Source organism: Lineus longissimus, chromosome 3 (assembly GCF_910592395.1).
Source record: "Lineus longissimus chromosome 3, tnLinLong1.2, whole genome shotgun sequence".
Lineage (NCBI taxonomy): Eukaryota > Metazoa > Nemertea > Pilidiophora > Heteronemertea > Lineidae > Lineus > Lineus longissimus.
In genome coordinates this window covers 15,697,987-15,721,281 of record NC_088310.1, presented here as the reverse complement: position 1 = coordinate 15,721,281, position 23,295 = coordinate 15,697,987, and the positions used below count along the sequence as shown (strand labels likewise).

The 23,295-nt window shown below is 40.8% G+C and overlaps 1 protein-coding gene across 1 annotated transcript in view; it reads left to right on the top strand.

Moving 5' to 3' along the window:
- Positions 1 to 23,295, top strand: part of LOC135484023 (uncharacterized) — a 265,997-nt gene that overhangs the window by 43,912 nt on the left and 198,790 nt on the right. The window contains exons 10-18 of the mRNA XM_064765054.1: positions 1,506 to 1,627; positions 2,186 to 2,336; positions 5,556 to 5,702; positions 7,484 to 7,578; positions 8,857 to 8,947; positions 14,055 to 14,350; positions 17,788 to 17,898; positions 20,310 to 20,450; positions 21,342 to 21,420. Of these exons, the coding sequence (XP_064621124.1) occupies positions 1,506 to 1,627; positions 2,186 to 2,336; positions 5,556 to 5,702; positions 7,484 to 7,578; positions 8,857 to 8,947; positions 14,055 to 14,350; positions 17,788 to 17,898; positions 20,310 to 20,450; positions 21,342 to 21,420 (1,233 nt within the window). The remainder of the gene's footprint in view (positions 1 to 1,505; positions 1,628 to 2,185; positions 2,337 to 5,555; positions 5,703 to 7,483; positions 7,579 to 8,856; positions 8,948 to 14,054; positions 14,351 to 17,787; positions 17,899 to 20,309; positions 20,451 to 21,341; positions 21,421 to 23,295) is intronic.

Here is a 23,295-nt window from a genome sequence, read left to right as displayed (position 1 = left end):
ATGGCTTGTTGTATCTGGTGTCTATGCAAGGGCAAAGGAGGTTTCATGGTGACTTCACAGCATTTTTTCAAAATGGCGGCCCCAATTTCTACAAAGACACGTGTTTCACTCAATGTTTTTATCGTTATAAAATCACATGAACTACCTCAATAAACAATCACGAACTAATACCCCAAAGTGTTATCCACCAGTAGGCAGTAGATGATTGAATTTAATAAATTTTCACAACAGTAATGTTAAATTCATAGTCTGTGATTAGTTTTCCGACTTTTATCACGGTAGCTGTTCGCAGCTTATCCGAACGTTGACATGGTGTGACCTTCACATTATGCGGTTGTTCTTATTGATAGAAGCAGAAAAGTGAATTTTCCAACCCAAAATACGAACTACTGAGTCAGAAACCACCATAGATCCCCTTAGATCCCCTGGTTTTCTTAACTTTTGAGCCCTATGAAGATGATCAATATTTTGCCTACATAGGGATTGGTTGTGTACATGGTGTAGTGTAAGTTGCATTAGGTGATCCCATTTACGGCCGCTTGGGAAATTGACAGAACTGCACGTCAATATTAATTTTTACAAAACTGAAACTGTTTCAAAACGTTTTGCGACAACTTTTTAGTGAATCTGAATGCTTAAGGGTTACAGACCTGAAACAATTAACAACCAACAACGTAGATTTTAATCACTTCGATGTGGACACCACGGCCGTCACCATCTTTTTGATGGTGGTATGTCACATGCACAGCTATAATATGGTTTACGGCCACGTGATGTGATGTCACCGTGGAACCTCCTTTGATGCAAGGGCAAGCAGAAGACACCACTAAGTGAGAAACATGAATAGCTTGCTATGGTCTTGCTAAGACGGAGTTACTTAGCCCATAAACCCAATTGGCGCCTAAATGTAGTAGCACTAAATATAGTTGCACCGCTCATCCTGTCTTGGAAGAGAAATACCCACTCGGAATATAGCACCTTCAAGTGTAGAGCAATCCCTGAAGAAGAAGAAGAAAAAAAATAGTGAATGAACAAGGACTGATGCCAGTTTATAAAGGAAGCATTGTAAACTTCATGTCGTGCAAAGTAGCAATCATGGATATCATAAGGTTATCATTATGGTTGAAGCTAGTCAGCACTATGACAGCTTCCCACCTTCTCCTAGGTGGAGAGTGGCAAGAATGGTTTTGTATCCATTAGTTCAAGGCCACTGTGATGGAGTGGTCCTTCCTTACTCAAGATTCTCTTTTAGTGTACCATTGATTCATCAAAGTTTTGTTCAAGTTCTTGAAGAAAATGCAACTTTTCGCTTGCACTCCCTCATTCATCTAGCCCAAGTCAGATGGGACTCAAGTCCTAAAGTTACCTCAATAGAATCTTCACCTCCTGTCATTCATTTTTGTTCCATCTCCAACTTCACTCGGTAATGACCACCTGAAACAGACACACATGTTATCATTGATACACAAATTCAGAAATTGATGATGGATTATTTTTACTTTCAGAATTTTATGCTACCAGCTTTCAATCACACCCAAGTCAACTTCTTATACTTTGGTATTTTCCTGTATGCTGGTGTTTTCTTCTTGACTCCTATACTTGTCGCCATTATTGTCGACAGCTACTGGTGAGTATCTGATCATTGAAAATGTGATATGACCAAAACAGCAAGCAAGACAACCTGATGGCTTTGAGCATTTTCATACCAGTTTCAATACTGCAGGTCCTGCTGTATGCTAGTGTGTTGATTGACTATATCAACTACGTCAGCCCTTGCCAGGGGACTTGATCAGAAGAACTTCTAATGGGCAATCAGATGTCCGCTTGTGATTACAAATATTCAAAATTGGCCATTTTAACTGCTGGTCAAGAAAGGGACGTCCGGATGGTGTGGCAGAGATGCAAAATCACTAGTTGAGAAATTTAAAAAAATTCGATTGCTAGGTGCAGTTGTATGCCAAACATTATCAGTGCGTTTTACTCTGTGGACAAAAAAGGTTTAATTTTGCATTATAACTTACTACCAGTAATCAGTCAATTTTTTTATCCATCTGTTTCAAAAGAATGGGAACATGTGACATGATGATGTTTGTTTTGGATTTCACACGTTGTGACATCATTTTCACCATCATGGTGGTCTTCGAGACTCACCATTGAAATCCTACTCTTTGCACCGTATTTCCAGGAAAGTTGCGAAGCTTCATGTGAAGAAAGAGCGAACTAGAGAACGTCTAGAACTGGCCAAAGCTTGGAATATCATGGATGCCTTTGATGAGGGGGCATTGCAGATCACTGACAAGAAGTTCTTTACTCTATTCCACATTATCAGACCAGAGGTAAGCCCTCTTCACTATTTTAGTACCTTTTGTCAGCATTGATAATGATAAAGATATAACTTTTGTTTATAGAGTTTTGGTTCTTACTAGAAACTGCTGTGTCCTGTGATACACTCACATGAATTTCACGGAAGAAGAGGAGATCAGGCCTCTTCAGGAGCAATATCCACAGGAGCTGTTAGTCACTATAGTGGGGTACTTTACGGGAGTTATCTGAAGATCAATTACTGATAACTGCCATAGGATGACCCACGGGAGTAATTTTGTAAATCATGTTTCTTGTCATACATGAATTCATTTTGGTCTTGGTAGTTTTCTAGTCATAATAGAAATACTATTTATCATTTATTGACTTGATAGTTGCAGTCCACTATCTGATAAATGTATCAGGCCAGACAGGAAGTTCAAAACTTCCCAGGATAGGGTATAAGTCATCAACACCCGAGATACAGCAGCTGTGTGAGAAGTTGTCTTCTCTCAACAATGAGATTTAACCTTTAAGAGAAAACAATTGTCATCAGTTTCTGAATTAGGACGCTGCTAAGAAACGATCATTCATGTAAGCCCTAATGTGAGGTTCTCCGCATCTTCTGAGCGAAATGCACCTCATTTTACTGTGATGGGTCACAAATGTCAATCACCTGGTTAGTAGGGGTGGGTACAGAGTTTACATTGAATCTATTCAATGTATCAATGAAAAAAATTATTAGGTTGTTCACTGTAAGATTAGGATGTGTATATTCCCTGTAGGATAAGAATGTGGGTGTTCCCTATAAGATTGGGTTGTGAATATTCCCTGTAAGATAAGAATGTGGGCATTCCCTATTAATATAAGATTAGGTTGTGGATATTCCCAGTAAGATAAAAATGTGGGTGTTCCCTAAAGAGTAGGTTGTGGATATTCCCCGTATGATAAGAATGTGGGTGTTCTCTATAAGATTAGAGTGTGGATATTCTCTATAAGAATGTGGATGTTCCCTATAAGATTAGGTTGTGGATATTCCCCGTAAGATAGGAATGTGGGTGTTCCCTATACAGGGTGTCCCAGAAAAAAGGTAATCCTGGCAAAAAGGGTTAATGTGATGAGATCATGCATTTTAACACTTTTGGCATTGCATCATAGTAAAGTGGAAGCTATGAGCTTTCCGTTGATGCCATTGTGACACCCATGCTGCTAAGCATGACTGAGCACCAAGGCCCTGTAAAAGACAGGCAGATTTTACCCTGTTCCAAGTTGGGAAATTCCATAAGTTTGTGTCACACACCATTGACATGGTTTAATGCAAGTGCTCCAGGCAGTGTGTGTGACAGAGTTTGCAAAGATGGTTTAGTTTAGCACAGAGCAGAGAGTTTTCGTGGTGAAAAGATTTCAGGAAACGAAGAGTTCGCAAGCTACGCAAGATGCTTTCAGGGATACTTTTCAAGATACCTTCCAAGAAGACCATTTGGGCCAATGTCAGGAAATACGAACAGCATGGCACAAGTCTTAACAGGAATAAGGGCGATTCTGGGAGACCCAGGACAGTGCGAACTGATCAAAACATCGAATCAGTCCGTCGGCAACTCGAGACTCAGCCTGGAAACTTAAGTGCAAGAAGTAATGGATTAGGATTATCACACTCCTCATTTAATCGCATAACAAGGGTTGATCTTCATCAGCATCCATACCATGTGCATCTTCGCCATCAGTTACTACCTGGAGATTTTGCTCAAAGAGAGCCCTTTTCCCGCTGGTTATTGAACAGATGCGAGGCTAATCAACGATTTCGCAAGAATCTTATGATCGGTGATGAAGCGGGCTTTGGGGTAAATGGAGAGGGTGAATACGCACAACGTGGTTCAGTATGCACCAAGAGGGAACCCTGCCTTCAATTATGAAGGGAACATGGATTGAAACAAAGTTACTGTCTGGATTGGATTGGCTGGAAATGGAGTGGCCATTGGACCTTTCTTCTTTGACCACAATGTCAATGGACAAGTCTACCATCAAATGATCGAAGATGATGTCGTCCCTTACCTCGGACAGCACTTTGAATGGCAGGTGCAGGGTACTTTCAGGCAGCTTTGGTGGGCACAGGATGGTGCACTAGCACATCGCCTTCGCGCAGTTCAGGATACATTGGCAGCCTTATTCGGAGACCGAGTCATTGCACTGAACAGGCCAATGGAATGGCCCCCAATGTCACCAGATTTGACCCCCTGCGATTTTTTTCTATGGGGGCGCCTGAAGAATAAGATTTACGAGACTCCAGTGCAGGACCTAGCTGACGTCAGAGCTTGCATCCTTCGGGAGATTGATGCTTTGAGAAACAACCCAGAGATTGTGCAACGAGCTATGTAGGACATGCGACGATGCTGTCGATTGTTCATCGAAAGAGGAGGAGGCCACGTGGAAGGTATTGGGGCTTAATCTGTAAAATTCTGGGTTCATCAGGGAATGAAATGTATCTGAAAGAGGATAAGCTGTTATTGGTTATTTAAACATGAATGCTTTTGTGCCCACATAATCTGGCATGGAATTTCCCAACTTGGAACAAGGTAAAATCTGCATGTCTTTTTCAGAGCCTTGGTGCTCAGTCATGCGTAGCAGCAATGGCGTCACAATAGCATCAATGGAAAGCTCATAGCTTCTTATTTACTATGAAGCAATGCCGAAAGTGTTAAAATGCATGGTTTCGCAATAACCCCTTTTACCAGGATTACTTTTTTTCTGGGACACCCTGTATAAGAATAAGTTGTGGATATTCCCTGTAAGATAAGAATGTAGGTGTTCCCTATAAGATTAGGTTGTGGATTCCCTGTAAGATGAGGATGTGGAAATTCCCTGTAAGATTAAGATGTGGTTATTCCCAGAAAGATTAGGATGTCTACATTCCCTCTACATTCCTCTCTACATAAGATAAGAGAGTGTGCGTGTTCCCTGTAAGATTAAGGTGTGGACATTCTCTATAAGATTAGGATATGGATGTGCCCTGTGAGATTCCCTATAAGATTTAGATGTAGACATTTCCTGTACAGTTAGGATGTGGATATCCCCTGTAAGATAAGAATGTGGGTGTTACCTGTAAGATTAGGATGTGGATATTCCCTGTAAGATTAAGATGTGGCTATTCCCTGTAAGATAAGAATGTTAGTTAAGATGTGGATATTCCTTCTAAGATTTGGATGTGGATATTCCCAGTTATGTAGTTTCTTTCCGTTTTCTTTGAATTTGTTCAGCTCACTGAGGAAGAAATCAATGTATTGATTGATTATATCGATGAGGATGGAGATGGTGAAATAGATGCATTTGAATGGACAACCCGGTTGACTGATGCACTTCAGTACACCTTTGCACAAGAGAGAGCAGAAGAAAAACTTATAAATGTAGGTTTAATGCTAAGATTGAATATCAATGCCAAATTTGGTTTCCCTACCCTAAAGCAAAAGTCAAGTGAGAAGTATCTAACGTGTATGGTTAGGGGCGCATTCAATACACCTGCAACTAGTGTACATGTACATACCTTAAGTGTGGAGGCACGTACCTGTAATAAACGTCTAAGCCATTTTTCCGTCAAATTGGCACAATCCACACGCTCATAACTTTTTCCCAGAGTTAAAGCTGAACTGCATGCACAAAACCACAGCACCCCATGCGGCAATAGTAAGAAATTCAATCAACCGAAAGGCCCTTCTGAAACATGATAGACCTCCAATGCTTCGATGCGCTTGATTTCACAAACCAGCAAGCCGTGGGACGATGCGGACCTTCGCAGAGAATTCTGGAAGGAAAAAAATAAAAAGCTCCTTTCATCGGGACTCGAACTCGAGACCTCTGGTTTTATTTGCCAACACTCTTATCCTCAAGGCCACTGGGCTGCTTGAAACGCCTGTCGTTTTATACGCGGCTTCCAGTGGGCAACTGCAGGAAGAAAGTCATTTTTTCTTTGCTGTGCGTGATTATGTATGTGGAGTCTACGTTTTCTCTTAGCAATGTTCACCTTTGTCTTGGTGTCTTCTTCTATTACATGTACTTGAGAAAATTTCTTGTTCATCTCTCAAAAATAAAGCATAATCGCCAGTCATATAAGATATATTTGCTGGCAGCAGTTCACAAGAAAGCCCCCCAAGCTCAGATGGTTAGAGTGTTCGTATTCTGAGCCTGAGTTCCTGGGTTCAAATCCCTGGAGAAGATTTTGATTTTTTTCTCTTCCATAATTCTCCGAGACTGTCCGCATGGTCCTGTGGTTTGCTGCATTGTGAAATCAAGCGCATCGAAGCATTGGAGGTCTATCATGTTTCAGGCAGTATTCAGAAGGGTCTTTCGGTCGTTTGAATTTCTTACTATTGCCGCATGGGGTGCTCTAGTTTTGTGCATGTAGTTCAGCTTTAATCAGCGAGGAATGCTCTCACAGTCAAATAGATTCATCCAAGCCGAAATTTTCGTTTTACATTACATGTATGTGTGATCATTTCAGGGTTTTGGGGTCTGAAGTTAGGGGGTTGATTTTTGACAGCTTGAAACCAGTGAATCAGCTTTTTGACCACAATGGATTAATTTTTGCACAAAAACCATATAAGTTAGCCAATTGGACTGAAATTATCATTTTCTTCATTTCAAACACACCTAATTAAAATACAATTCAACTTGTATTGGTGAGACCACGCATTGATCTCAAACTGAACTATTTTCGTGTACAACTGCGAGCCGATTGGTTTAGTACAGGTGCATGACCTAGTACCTGTAACCATGGTTACTGACATGTGACTTGGGTCTCAAAATGATATTTAAAAAAAAACAAACTTTTAACTTTTAAGAAGTTGGCTCAGTCATGTCAGTAGTTTTCGCACAGCGTTCCTAAAGGACAGTCACAAAGCCTAGATTGTACTACCCCTCTGGTGCATTTATGTAGGTACACATTGTAAGTTCTAAAAGTTTGTCATGTAACAGCTGTGACTGAAAAACTTAGACAGGGGCTTGCCTTACCCTGAATTATGTATCAGGTGTTTGAGGTTGTTTTGGTCAAAGTGTGGTGATTGGTTTGTGGCGCATCCACTTGTTATTGTCTAAAGTTGTCTTCTGTTGAGGGGCCTCCTTGTTGGTCGGAGGGTGGTGTTTGGTTTGTGGGTGATCCATCTGATGCGTCTTTCCTTATCTTCTGTTTCAGGCTCCACGACGGCCAAAGAGTCGTGAAAAACTGCATAGTTTCTTACAGGGGTCAATTGTCTCAAGGGGTATCATCATTTTAGTGGTCATTTACCAGTAAGTATATTAGGCGTCACAGGCATGTGTCGTGATTGGTCGACAAGGTTCTAATGATGCTGAACTTCTTTTAAATTGACTGATAGATTAAAGTGTATTTTGTACGAGAAATACAATGCCCTTCCCACACTTCAGTTGGTATCAAAGCAATTGAAGCATCATCAAGTCAAACACAAGTTTCTGAATGGAACTTAGACTTAAGAAGGTTAATTTTCACCGCCCGAGAAAATGCAGGCTGAATAGCTGGTCCCCTTTAATCCCCTTTAATATTCTCCACTGGACCTTTGCTTAACATGCTTAAGGGTTGTCTCACCAAAACTGCGAGGGTGGAGCCAAAATGCTGGCCAAAACTTTTAAACATTTTAGCTACATCCAGTGACCTTCTAGTTGGTGAGATCCACACTAAAGTCCTGATAAAGGGGAAGTGATTACCTCGGAACTGTAGACCTGGCAAATTATTTTAGTGAACAGATATTAATCATTAGTGCTCAATAGATGGACAACAACTGTTAGACAACAGGACGTTGTCTAAGATTCTCACCATAGTGTTCAAATGCCTACACGACCAGGCCCCAGCATACCTCGTGGAACTCTTAGCGCCATACAACCCAACGCGTATGCTTTGATCTGCGGAAAAAAGTCTTGTCGTAACGCCAAGGTTCCAAAGCTCTTGTTCGGGGGAGAGCTTTCATTTCAGCGGCTCCAGTGTTGTGGAATTCCCTCAACCAAAGTCAGGAAGGGCCGAAAGACGGAACTATTCAGGAGGCACTTCATGGTGTGAAAAACAGTCTACAAGTAGTGGGGGGCGCTTTTGAACATTTCTAAAGTGGAAATAGCGCCATATTAATGTAACTTTACTTACTTACTTACGAATGGATGGATATCTTTGTTTACAAAATTACAACAATGACGTCACGCAAAACTTGTGTGATGCTCAACAATGGATGGTGTGACGTAAAAATATCAATATCGCGCAATCCTTGTTGGTTTCACTTGGATACAAGGAGTTTTTCTCGTCTATCTCATGACTTGCGAATTATTTCTGAATAAAACTTAAACACAATTTTTTCACAATAGCAGCTGTACATTGGTTAAGCATCAATATGTTATCGAACTTTTCTTAATGATAACCATGTTGAGGAAATATCAGATTGTGCGTGTATAATATTTACAGATTCCCTGTGACGTCATCAGATATCCATCTATTGTCAACTGCCTGAATGAGTGAAAAATGTACAGAAATGTTTGTTTTAAAATAGCCTTGTGTCCTAATTTCAGAGTGTTGTTCTTCCTGCACTGGGCCAGAATGTCATGGGGTGCTGAAATCGCTGTCCAAATACTACAGTCAGTCATAGCTACTATATTTTTGGTGAGTTTCAAAGAAATTGATTTTAATTTGATACCACTGGGAGTCACTAAACATATAGAAAAAGGGATAATTTTTGTAATATTTTGTAATTTTTGTGAAGACTGAAAAGATGTTTCCAAAATTGAAGACACGTGTCTATTAACATGACAAGAGTTCATGTTGTAGGACCTCTGCCTTAGTATTTCTGCTTTCCATGTTTCTGATAATCATTGGGCTTAAGACTTTTAATATGGTATGTCAACGATTACCAGCCTTTTGTTGATTGCATTCTTGTTGATCCAAGTACGTTAACAGTGTAAGTCGGTCAAGGTACAAGCATTGCGTGGAGATGAACAAGGATGATGAGACGTAGTGGAAAAAATGGTTATTTCTATGGTCATCATGTAACAACTCAGTATTGATAAAAAATTATCATTTGGGCATCATGTCGTATCAGATATTCTGATATAATGATGGATAGTGTGATAATTGACATATCTATGGTGTTTCCGTCAAACAGAGGAATACAGCATAGTCCCTAACCCGGTGGGGGGGAGGTCACTCACAAAAAAGGGGTATGCGCATCCGTGTCCTGGAATAGCCGGCAAACGGTAGTTATTCTTATATTAAGGGTAGCCTGTCCTCATGGGAAAACTTTAGCCCCCATTCAGTAGAGCTTTGTCTGCAAAAGCCCATGGAATTGCTAAACCAACCTTGAGCGGTATTAAAGCGGAACTGCATGCACAAAACCAGAGCACCCCATGTGGCAATAGTAAGAAATTAAATCGACCGAAAGGCCCTTCTGAATACGGCCTGAAACATGATAGACCTCCAGTGCTTCGATGCGCTTGATTTCACAAACCAGCAAGCCGTGGGACGATGCGGACCTTCGCAGAGAATTCTGGAAGGAAAAAATAAAGAAGTCCTTTCATCGGGACTCGAACTCGAGGCCTCTGGTTTTATTTGCCAACACTCTTATCCTCAAGGCCACTGGGCTGCTTGAAACGCCTGTCGTTTTATACGCCTTTTTAGAATGTGCAAACATTTGTGTATAATCTTTGTTTAACATCTTTGAGCGGCTTCCAGTGGGCAACTGCAGGAAGAAAGTCATTTTTTCTTTGCTGTGCATGATTATGTAAGCAGAGTCTACGTTTTCTCTTAGCAATGTTCACCTTTGTCTTGGTATCTTCTTCTATTACATGTACTTGAGAAAATTTCTTGTTCATCTCTCAAAAATAAAGCATAATCGCCATTCATATAAGATATATTTGCTGGCAGCAGTTCACAAGAAAGCCCCCCTAGCGTTCGTATTCTGAGCCCGAGTTCCCGGGTTCGAATCCCTGGAGAAGATTTTGATTTTTATGCCCCCGCCAATGCGTAAAGCATTGCGGCGGCATTATGTTTTACCGATGTCCGTCAGGCGTCAGGCGCCTGTAAACTTTTTGTTTCCGCTCATTTGAAGGAGAACGCTTTTAGCGATAACCACGAAACTTTTTTTGTGGGTTTACCTTTACTAAAGGAAGGTTCCTTTCGAAAACGGGCTCGTTCTGATTCTCATTATGGCCTCCAGGGCAGCGTGCATGAAATTGGTTACCGTCAATTTCGAGGAGAACTGTTTTTCCGATCAAATTCATTTTCATGCCCCTGCCAATGCGTAAAGCATTGAGGAGGCATTATGTTTTACCGATGTCCGTCAGGCGTCAGGCGTCTGTAAACTTTTCGTTTCCGCTCATTTTAAGGAGAACGCTTTGAGCGATAACCACGAAACTTTTTTGTGGGTTGACCTTTTCTAAAGGAAGGTTCCTTCCGAAAACGGGCTCGTTCTGATTCTCATTATGGCCTTCAGGGTGGCATGCTTGAAATTGGTTTCCGTCAATTTCGAGGAGAACTGTTTGTCCGATGAAATTCATTTTTAGCTCAGCTGACTAAGTCAGCCGAGCTTGTCAAATAAGTTGTTCAGTGGCGTCCGTCTGTCCATCCATCCATCCGTCCGTTAAACCCATGGTGCACATTTTGTAACCGTAAGACCTAGAGACTTCAATTTTGCATTTCTGGATACTTCTGGTCAAACTCTACTTCCAAAACAAAATTTGTCGCCATTCGACCTACTTCCTGCGAGCGAGAGTGCATGAAGGAAACTGGCCTATATCGGCCTAGGAGCAGCAGAAATAGTCAAAATATGCTCTAATATTAAGATAAAATTCTTGAAAATCTTTTTTATTGAGAAAAAGTTCAAAATTTTAACAGGAGAGGGCGCTACCTGCCTTTTAATTATTTCTGCCGATTCAAATTCCCGCCCGATGACGTCAGCCATCAATGAAGTCTCCTATTTGCCAGTTCTCAAAACATGGCAGCCACACAACAAAAGCAGTAGCTCCAGGAATAAATCACTGTTCACTCCAGCTTCATAATCGATTGTACCTCCACTTTATTGTGTTTTGTGTGGTGTTCCTATTCAATCAACGATGTAAGGCCTTATTATGTTGGTTTTAATTGAGAACGTGCATTATAAGCGGCGTACGAAATACCGAAGCGGAGACAAAATGGCGGCATGTTGTTTACGCCATGTGCAATAATCTTGGAGCTCAATGACACTCAAGTACCCAATTTTCAGTAGTCTGGTAGGCGATATTATCGCTAGTTCGTTTCAGTGGTAGTCATAAGGTCTTTAGGAACTAAATTCAGAAATTAGTTCTTGAAAATTTGGCCACATTTCTGTGAAAACGATATCAAAAGTGCATGCTCTGTTCGCGATGACATCGCCGATGTATTTTGAAGTGGAGAATTCCCACAGTATGTGCAGTGAATCGGCATGATTCTGTTCGCCTATTATGTTTTAGTTCTACGATTCTTTCATGAGTAAAAAGTAGACATTCTAAGCAATACAATAATGTCACTCCCATAAAAATTGATTGGAAATTGAGGGAGCTACGGCATTCTGTTCGGCAACTGGCAGCGCTGAAAAAATACATTGCATACTGTACAATACCAAATGGCACATTTTAAAAAGCGCTCATTGGACAACGTAGGGAATCACCAGAAATGACGTCATCGCTGGTCTAAATAGAAAACTACGGTGGCGCAGTAGAGCACAAGAAAAGGTTTAGCATTAACTTCGTCATGCAAGCTTCAGCAACAAAACGATTTCTCATGAATGATTTATTTGATCATCATCAGCTTGTTTCCCCTGATAGATAAAAAAATGATTTACAATTTCCTTCAAAGTTTTCTATTTTGTGTATAGTCACATGTTATTTAACTGGCAAGGAGCCAAGCAGTTTTGAATATTCGCGGGAAAATACTTCGTACTTGTAAACGAGGCTATGACAATGAGTATCCTCATTTATGGCATAAACTTCATGTTTCGGTAAATATTTTCATACGATGATTTCACCCGAATTATGGTCAGGATTGAGGAATGAACAGTGGCATAATTATGTCAACCAAAAACATTGGTACCGTAGTGAACGCAAAAGGATATCAAATACCATGGAGCATGCCATTTTCATGCATAATGAACTAAACACCGGGAAGATATTAATGATATTAACTCAGCTGAGCGCCAGGCCCTTGGGCCTCTTGTTGGTATGTACGTTGGGGTTGACTAGAGGAAGATTCCTTTCGAAAACAGTTTCGTCCCGATTGGCAATATGGCCACCAGGGCAGTGTGCTTGAAATCAGTTTCCGTCAATTTCGAGGAGAACTGTTTGTCCGATCATAATCATTTTTATGCCCCTGCCAATGCGTAAAGCATTGCGGAGGCATTATGTTTTACCGATGTCCGTCTGTAAACTTTTTGTTTCCGCTCATTTTAACAAGAACGCTTTGAGTAATAACCATGTAACTTTTTATGTGGGTAGAAAAAGATAACGTGTACAGCGGGCATTACAGACCAATAACTCTTTCACGATGTCAACTAAACCCAGTCAGCTATGACACCAGCTGCCCGGGGTTGTCTGAAAAACACTTTCCTAATACGCCAACTCAATGTGCCTACGGGGACATATGCCACGCCTTGCGTTGCTCTTGTTTTCTCTTCCATAATTCTCTGAGACTGTCCGCATCGTCCTGCGGCTTGCTGGTTTGTGAAATCAAGCGCATCGAAGCATTGGAGGTCTGTCATGTTTCAGGCCGTATTCAGAAGGACCTTTCGATCGTTTGAATTTCTTACTATTGCCACATGGGACGCTCTGGTTTTGTGCATACAGTTCAGCTTTAATCTTAACTAAAAACACAAAATTAGGGAGTTGAAGATCGCGCTCAACTCCGACTGGCGCACCACTCGAAGGCGGAGTTGGGGTACGTGCAGACGCAGTTAAGAAATTCCCCGAGTCAGGAATCAGTTCTACTCTTTTAAGCCAGATGGCACGACGATTGTAAATATATATAGACATTAAAAGTTACTTCGGGGTTCAGTTCTCAGCTGGTCGTACACATGGTACAGTGCATGCAGTGTGTGCGAAGAAATTGTGTCCTGCAAATGAGCTCCAAAATGCTTTTTTCGAAGCCAAATTTCCATCTGCAAACTTGACGCACTTGTTCTACATAACCATTATAAAGAGTTAAAACCGATTTAATGGTGATACTTATTTAGAAATTTTTCAAGTCGGAGCTCATTTACGACTCAGGCAGGTGCAAGTCGTTTTCACAAGCGAGTAGAGAACATAACGCGGGGTTCTAAGTTCACAGAAAGGGAATCACCCGGAGTCGGTGTGAGAGTCGGGGCCGATCTCTCGTCAGGCAGATTAGTACTTTTCACCCTGAAAGGAGTGTGGATCAAAGCTGCTCACTCCCATCACTCCCAGCATGAAAGGATTTTTAAAAATTCCATGGAAACCCGGTGGCTAAAGGTATCGGTTTGCCTAAGAAAAATATGTGCTTACCTGGATAGGAAATGATGACCCAAAAGAAACATACGAAAATTCGTTCATTTTGAGGGGTGTAAGGTTTTATCCGATTGTATCCCTCCAAAACTGTAATGGGAGGGCCTTGTTTCTATTGTGTTGCAAAGGTAAACCAATACCTTTGCCCACCATGGACACAGATTTGCAAACCATTTCTGAGGTAGTGACATCCCCGGGTCCCTGATATGCATGATCTACATGTACTATACTATTTTTTGTTTCAGGTGGAGAGTATTCTGCGCATCATAGCAAGTGGAACGACCATTCTTGTCTATACCGAGATCCTTGATATCGTGCTCTGTTTCATTGCGTTCGTCTCCAACATATTATGGTACCTCGTGCCATATGCTTTCACAGTCGTTGATCCTCTTACCTACCACGGAGCTGTTGTGGTTCTATCTAGTCTTGCTGTTCTATGTCGCTTTGCCTTCAACTCAAAAGCTGCAAAAACGATTTTGACAATATTTGGGCAGATTGCTCCAGTGATGTTTGATTTGACAGTGATGGTGCTTTTTGTACTGTGAGTATGCCCTAATATCGGGTTATTCAACAAATGTGCCATCTTTAAAGTTGCATGTGTCGAAGACGTACATGTACATGTACATGCAGAAAGTATCCAAATATCTTATACAAGGATTTAGTGATGTATTTACCTCGTATGATTTCAGCATGGTGACAATTGGACATTTTAGCTTTATACATGGGTGAGCTAATGCCATCACGTCTTGTCCGCCATCTGTTGCCCTTTGAGTGTTGTCGTCATCAGTCTTTCCTCTCGTTTGTCCATAAGCAATAGTTGCATGTTTGTTCACTATTGACTCTTGAAGTTGAAAACTTGGGTTGTGGGTGGCGGCATGACTTGACACTAAAAAAATCAGTGCATGACCTACTTTTTGGGCTCCAGATAGCCATCTTTGAAAACCATTATATTTTGTCAAATCTCAAGATCGCTGATAACCCATACTGAACTTCCAGTGGTATTGCCGCCATTGCCTCACCCCCATACCACTGAAAAAATATGTGTCCTTTTTCTTTATATCACATGTTCCACTTTACGGTACATCTCACCCAAATTTGAGCTGACTCTGCCATATGCATTGTACACTATCTCTATCTGGTAAATAAAGCAGCATATGTTGAACCTGGCACCTCTACTTGATGACAAAGACCTAGGTTAATATGAAGTATTTATATTGCTGGTTCCTTCAAGTACAACAATTTTGGATTCTTTCTGCATTCATACATCTCCCAGATATGATATGAAACTTTAAAGACGGCATGTTTTCTTATGAATAATCTCCATACAGTCTAGCTCATATTGATATTAACACCTACATCACATAATTATTAAGGAGGTCAGTTTCATTGTGGTTAGAGCAGGAGATGATGGGTTTGACTACCGGAAGGATCATTGCTGTTTCAAATAGATTGGAACTGCACTACTCTTCATTACTGTAGTCACAATGAGCATTTAAAACCACACAGAACGGATTTCAATTCGAACAGGGCTACTGTGGGGGCCCATTTAAGTTTGGCTGCCTGTTCCCACCAAAAAAACCTGCACCGGTCAATGGATGCCACCGTTAACATCATGTGACATCATCAGATAGTCTATTACATCGCATCAACCTCTTTGGCGACTGATGCCTTGTTTTCGTAAGTTCCCAACCATCGCTGACCCGATGGCGATGACATCCTTCTTGAATTTTACGTGGTGTGACGTCATCTTCACAAAGATGGCAGATGTCATTTTTGGCCCAAAAAGCGATTCGCCTAGTGGCTTAACAAGCTTAATGCTATGGAATTAAGGATAGGACTTCTTTAACTGACGTACTTCATACAACATTTCAAAAACTAATGCACCAAATCAAATCCAATTTTCAGTATATTGTCAGCGATTTTGTTGGCAAATTTATAGACAATGTGAGGATAGAGGAATGTGAATGCTCGAGTTCTTCATTACATAATCCCGAATGTCGAAATCATCGACTGATTAACCAACAAAATTAAAAATGTTTCGACATCATTCCAAAATCTCTTGGATTTGATGCAATAGTTTGGTATTAATATGAGCTAGGCTACATGTATTGGTCTGTCTATACTTGTGTAATTTCTTAGGAAGAATTTATGTCTTTGGCCCACCCAAGCTCAGTGTGAGTCTACTGCAGTTACTGGTTGTTTAAAAAATCTGGTGGAGGTACAAGGTTTAACCCTCTCAAGTCTGATGTCCTAGTTAAGCTGGCTGAACCAATGACCTCATGTCACAGAAATCTGGCATATTGCTTGAAAAACCAATTAAACTATGCGTGTATTTTATAAATGTTTGAACAGCTAATCTGTGTCATAGAGTTATCTTAGCAAGCTTGATATCAACTTGGATCCTGTTTGATATTACAAATGTCCCTGACCATATCTTTACTCCTTTACAGTGTGACTGACCGTTGGTACGCAGAACTATGCTATGTGGTGACACTGAATTTTATATCGCCTCTACTAATGCAATATGCAGAAATCGGCATGCTCATCAATTGATGGTCTTAAAAGTCTTTTACACAAACAGGGTGTAATATCCTGGACATATTTATATATGTTTTTTTGGGGCATTGTCGTGACAGCTTGTGGAGGCAGTGACATGGTTGGAGTGGACAGGATTTGGTAAATTTACGAAATTCTACAGAACAATTGGGTGGGAATATTTTTATTGTTTGAATACAAGAACATTACGGAGAAAAAAGAGGGAAAAAATATTTCAGATGTTCGCATGGTAACAAATTTTTGAAAATTTTTGATTTCAATGAAATAAATTAGGTTTTTTAGTGCACAACATGAAAAATGTTGCATTTCGAAGGGGTTGATAGTTGAATAAGGGAGAAATTCGAAATCATCTTTCACTGCACATGGTTTGAATAGTTTTTGATCTTTACCTCTTCACAGTCAGGTCCATACCTAAATTTGAGCACCATCTATTAAGAGTAACCAAGGGTAACTTCTTAGAGGGACACTCTGAGAGGGAACAGCCAAGAGCCATGATTACCATTTTTTACAGGACAGATAATAGATTAGTAATAGTTTATCACTGCGCCATCTGTCATGAGAAGAATCATGGTCCAAGTATCATTCTCTGGCGCAGTGATAGCAATGTAGCAAGGCACAATATTATAGCAATGTAGCAAGGCACAATATTATAGCAATGTAGCAAGGCACAATATTATTGCTGCTTTGGAGAATGAAGAATAATAAAGGCATGCTCCTTGCGCAGTGATAGTAACCAGTAGTGTGATGAGGTGGTCCTACACTCATTGCTTGAATTGGTCGATTTCAAGAATTTACAAATATGAGCAATATCATGCCTTTTTAAAATAATTTGCACTATTTTGTGCAAAGCTACATGATAAGACAGGAATGACAATCATGTGTGATTGTACGCAGTGTATGAAGTGCAGGCACAATGTACATTGTACCATACCAGTATTGTATAGACAGTGTAACAATAGTACGATAAAAAATCCCGGCATGGCGGACTGCTGACAATACCCCTTTCCAGGCGGCGATGTCTTACAACGTTATAAATGGTTACAAAATAAATTCATTTTTAAGTAGGGTAGCTGTAGCCTATATGTTTTCTTTGGCTCATGGCTTTCCTGGCGGCAGTTGGCTCTTTAATGGAGTATTGGCTCTTGGTACAGTTCTTTGGCTCTTGGGTCTTGGATCTCAGATTAGGGTGTCCCTTCAATAGAGTGGTTTCATGTGTGGTCATCATTTGCCATGTTGGAGTGGAGGGACAGACAAAAGAAAGCAAGTCCAAAAGACCATGACAGCATTTGATTCAGTTAAGTCAGGTACAACAAATCATTGTTCTGCCCTCCAACATGGCTGACTGTGAAAACACTCTATTGTGCAGTTTATTGCTGTTGAGGTGGATATATAGCATTTAAAACATTATGTCTCTTTTTGCAGATATCTCTTTGCCATCCTTGGATTGGAAATCTTCTATGGTTGGACAGTCAACTCCCATACTGATGATACGTATGCCAGTTATGGTTGTGGTTTAGGCTTTGATACATTTGGGTGAGTGGGAAGGTGTCACAGATCTCCTTGATGTTTAGGCTCAATTTGTGACAAAGCTCAGCCAGGCTTTTGCATTATTAAGCTGCTACGTCTGTGCCGTGTTGACGATGTCACAGTTGAGGGCAAAGTCTGTCATAAGAGCAACTGCTGTAATCAATGGCTCCAAGATAATTTGACCCCGGATAATTCATCTCAGGATAAGTTGTCCTGAGGATAATTTGTCCAAACTATATTCAACAGAAAAAGAGAGTGTGCATAATGTAAGTTTTGATATTTCTTTGGTCGCAACCTTTGGATGTAAATATTTTTGATTGCAGGATAATAAATGCAATTTGAAATCTTTGACCAAAATTTATTAGAGCACCCTTGAACCAGCATCTGTTCTTATTGTGTTGTTCCAGAAAGGCACTCCAAAAAGCTATTGAGTCATAGGCCTCGTAAAAGTACCCATTTCTATTTTGTCTTCAGACGCATGTTCTGTAGGTTCGTAAATTGGCTTGGCCTGACGTCATATTTTGCAACTTTTCTGTGAACATTATGGGGTACTACTCAACATATATATGTTACGTTCATATAAGACATGAATAGACAAAAAAAAATTTCTTTCGATTTTGGTTTATTTTTCTCGATGCACAGCTCCTTTTTCTGGCGAGTATGTAATTCGTCTCCGATGATAATTTCCCTGGGAAAATTCTTCACAATTATCCACGGATAAATTATCAGGTTGGGTTGTTTTGTAATCAAATGTATGAAAAAGAAAACTTGAGGATTGCCCTCTTGACCTCAGGTCTAAACTCAGTACTCAACTCAGTATAAAGAAGTGGACTGGGTTGGGGATCAAGTCCACATGAATTCGAAGATGCTTGGTGCTGTTTTGGCATGTTTAATGCATGCCAATCCACAGTCGTTGTGCGTATATCCATCCTTCACCGCCGATAACTCCCCCCTGATCGGCCGTCAGAAGGGCTGTTACTTTATCGGTAGTCTCCCTGCGTTCCCTTCCTTTCCCACCCATCCATGTCAGGACAACACTTACATAACACTCACTTGTGGTTGTCACACGAGACATGCACTGAAAGCCATCATAATTGAAGACCAGGTGTTCAGGGATGCTGACCTGACCCAAATGCACAGTGCATGTTGTATAGAAGAAGGGAACCTGATTCTGAAGGTTGGCACTGTCAATTCAGGCCATCCTTCAATTACTTTGTGTCGAGCAATTTGATTGGCCACCCGTTTATGATGGTGCGTCCGATGGATTTCCTGGCCCTTGATGTCGGCAGTGAAAGTAAGAAGAATACCGCGGTGACGTCACGGCTTTTCCAAGATGGTGCTGCATATTGTAAACAAACTCGATCCACGGCCAAGGGAAAATCAAGTCATCAAATAAAGTTAGATTTTTCGCATCAAATCAGAGTTATTAGTACTTTTCTGCTATGAAATAAGTCTTCAGACAATAAGTTATCATTTGAATAATGAAAAGTGCTGTTTTGATGGGGAAATAGCCGGGCACCGATCTTCCAAAATTAGCAATGGTTTCAAAACAGTCTCCCAGACATGGGGCAATCTCTTCATTATCATAATGGGATTTGGAGGCATGTTTACAGATTTTACAAGTTCGAGACCTGTAGGACCTAAAACTCGCACAGATCCCCATAGATCCCCTCTATTTGTCGAGTTAGCGCCCCTGTAAGATCATGCATTTTCAGACACTAGAACGAAATCTTCCTGCGGATATCGCGGTTTCTGTGATGATTTAAGGAGAAATTGACTGTTCTTAGAGTTGTATGGGACAGAAATGAGTTCATACTTCATGAATACATGAATATATTATGATATGGGCGGGCTTCTAAGTCAAAACAATAACAAACTCAACTGCATCTCTACCGTGTAATGCGTAGTGCATTGCCTAGTGTATTTCGTAGTGTATTTTAGCGGAGGCATTATTTCCACACTTTGGCCATGCCAAACGTCTTTTTTATTCGTGGAAGTTAATCTGCTGTGTAAATTTTATTTTACACGGGAAGAATCCATACTAGGTATTGCAATATTTCATGTCTATTGGTGTTTTTGTGTACAGGAGCACACCAGACAGTGAGACGTGGAGATGTGTTCAGTGCTGGTGCTGTCAGTAGAATGAATCTGATTGGCCATAGCGATCAGTAATATGGGTCGTGATCACGGGATGTGACGTCACCGAGGTATCCTGTTTGCGGTGAAAGGAGACTTGACGACAGATATTCATCGCCGATATGTTGGCGTTGTGTAATGCTTCACCGGAGGGAAATATTGGTCCACCTCTACACCAGTGAGCCCAATGTTGTTTTGTCATAGCCATTACCTTGGTAAAAGCGTACTTTGTGTTCAACCTTTAGTGTACATTGATTGCATTGACTTTTCTCGTTTTTCAGATGTGCCATGCTGGTGCTGTTCCAGATCCTGACCACCAGTAACTGGCATGAGATCATGAACAATGTCATGTTATATGTGCATGATGCAGCAGCACTCTACTTCATACCTTGTTTCTTTGTTCTGGACATGATGATTATGAAGTAGGTTCTTAGATGGCAGCTTCAGCCCAACAAGAGTAGACAGGTTTCAGTCAAATTCCTGGCTTAGATCAGTGTTAGCAATGTGCTTATTATCTGAATTAATATCTGAACCATTTTGTGTCATTCGCCACAATTATCACTGGCAGTGCTGTCTTGTGATACCAAGTACTTAGCGCTGCAATTTGAACACATCGTTACTGCATTGTTTTCATCCATAACTTGAGCACCACTCTTTGAGGGTGACAAGGTTAAAAACTCCAGTTGTAGTCACAGCAGACAAGCTACATTTAAAGGTGGACTGTAGGCAGGAGGAGTGGGACTAATTTGGCCATCTTCAAGCGATTAGTATACACAATAAAGGCTCTTGGTCATGTCAGACTTAGCATTAAATATATCCCTCGTACAAGCTTGAATCATTTCGACCTACTGTGAGAGTCCTCTATTGGTGGCTTTGTGTAACTTTATCTTGCCTGCCTAGCTGCTGCCTATATTGTCCCTTTAAGTTGCCCTTTGCAGTTCTCACGCTGGGTTCTTGTTGTCACTTGTAACATCTTGCTTTTAGAACAAACCAGTTATTTCTAAAAATTAGGCAACATACAATTCACAACGTCACTTTTCACCGTGTCATGTCATATTTTCTAGCCGAAGTCACACATGTTCAGGACAATTAGTAAAATGTGAACAGTGACAAGTGACAAGTTAGCATGTATCTAATGTAAACCCGGCCTAGGAAGTGTGTGTCTGTAGTACCTCCTTCACTAACATACTCCTGAGGTTAAGAGGGTGGTGAAAGACGTCACATGAGGTTATCGAATCACCTTCCTCACTGTGTGAGTAAACTTCATGGTGTGTATGCACAAACTATTTACAATTGTTCATGTTGTCTTTCAGTCTTGTGGTTGCTATTGCCATTGAAGCTTTTAACAAGTTTGTTCCGACAACTCCTGATGAACCCAAGCATAATGAAGAGGTATGTAGGTTAAGGAATGCATCTTGGTGAATAATAGAGTTTACCCTTTGAACCTTAAAAACCACTTTGCCACTGATAAATCAGAGACACTTTTTGGCTCACCGTAGGGGAGTCTATACGATACCGCAGTGTCCGTCGTCCGTCGTCGTCGCCGTCGTCGTCGCCGCCGTCGCCGTCGCCGTCGCCGTCGCCGTCGCCGTCGCCGCCGTCGTCGTCCGTCGTATCCTAGTTCAAAAACAGTGGCACGTTTTTTAACCGCTAGGCCTATGAACTTAAAACTTTGTACACATGACCCCCTAGGTCAGATGACCCGTGACACTAAATTTCTGTCTGATCTGATTCTCTACTTGGCCACCAGGGGGCCAAATTTTGATATCTAAAAAGTGTGATATCTCGCTTATTAGTGACTTGTTTTCGATAAAACTTTTGTGGTAGGTACTCATAGCAAGGATACATCATATATCTTACGGGTTTTTAATTTGATCTACTTTTCAAGGTCGCAGAGGTCAAATGGCATGAATTGGCCGTTTGAGTGTAACTATGGCACGTTTCTCAACCACCAAAGCTATGAGCTTGAAACTTGGTACATATAACCCCCTATATCAGATAACCTCTGGTGCTGAATTTCAGCCTGATCTGATTCTTGACTTTGCCACCAGGGGGCCAAAACAGAAAAAGTAAGAAGTGCAATAGCCTGCTTATTAGCAAATTGTTTTTGATGAAATTTTTATGGCAGGGACCCCTAGCAAGGTTACCTCAGATGTTGCACGATTTTTCGGATTTTACCTACTTTTTAAGGTCGCAGAGGTCAAATGGCGTAAATTTGCCGTTTGAGTGTAACTATGGCACGTTTCTCAACCGCAACAGTTATGAACTTGAAACTTTGAACAAATGACCCCCTAGGTCAGTTGACCTTTTACACTGAATTTTGGTTCGGTCTGATTATTGACTTGGCCACCAGGGGGCCCAAACTCAAAACTCAAAAAGTGATTTCTCGCTTATTACTGATTTGTTTTTGATAAAAGTTTCATGGTAGGTACTCCCAGCAAGGATACATCACATATCTTACGGGTTTTTGATTTGACCCACCTTTCAAGTTCACAGAGGTCAAAGTTAAAAACTTTACCGTTCTTGGTACGTTTTGTCGTTGTTCAATGTAAAGAGTTTTAATTTTGTGTAATGATGCATCTAAGAAGCCACTATTTGTATGCCAAGTTTCAGCCAGATCGGAATTCAAATATGGCCGAAATTGCATGTTTTGTGGGTTTTTCCTCGTATTGTGGGAATCCAAAGGTCGTGAGTTCAAACCCCGGTCAAGGACAGCCAAAAATATTTTTATTTTTCATTTTTCCTTTTTTCTTTTCTGAGTTCTATCTTACATTTTCTTCATTTTTTGATTTATTTGGTGCCATAGATTTAATTAGGCGGCCATCTTGGAAATCGTTTTTTGCCGATTGCTGTAGTGTAACGAGTGATGAAATTGTTATGGTCAGGTGGATGTGTCTACATCACATATCACCATGGTTTGTTATTTGACCTACCTGTCAGGGTCACTGAGGTCAAAGTTAAAAATATATTCACCGTGACCATTGTCATGGAGTGGCACGTTTCTTCACTATCATTTTCACCTAGACTCTACAAGCTTGGAACCACAAGTCTCGGATTCACCACTTGGCCAGGGCCGGCTCTGAACTGGTCACAGATGCATGTATAAATTATGAGAGGCCTACATACTGTAGCACTTTCTGTAACTGTCTACTAAAAATACTTACGGTGAGCACAATGGCCCCTGGCCGTTTCATTTACACTAAAACATATTGCATTAATTTTTGCGGCTTGATGATGTCATGATGTGTGCAAATGCATGAGACAATG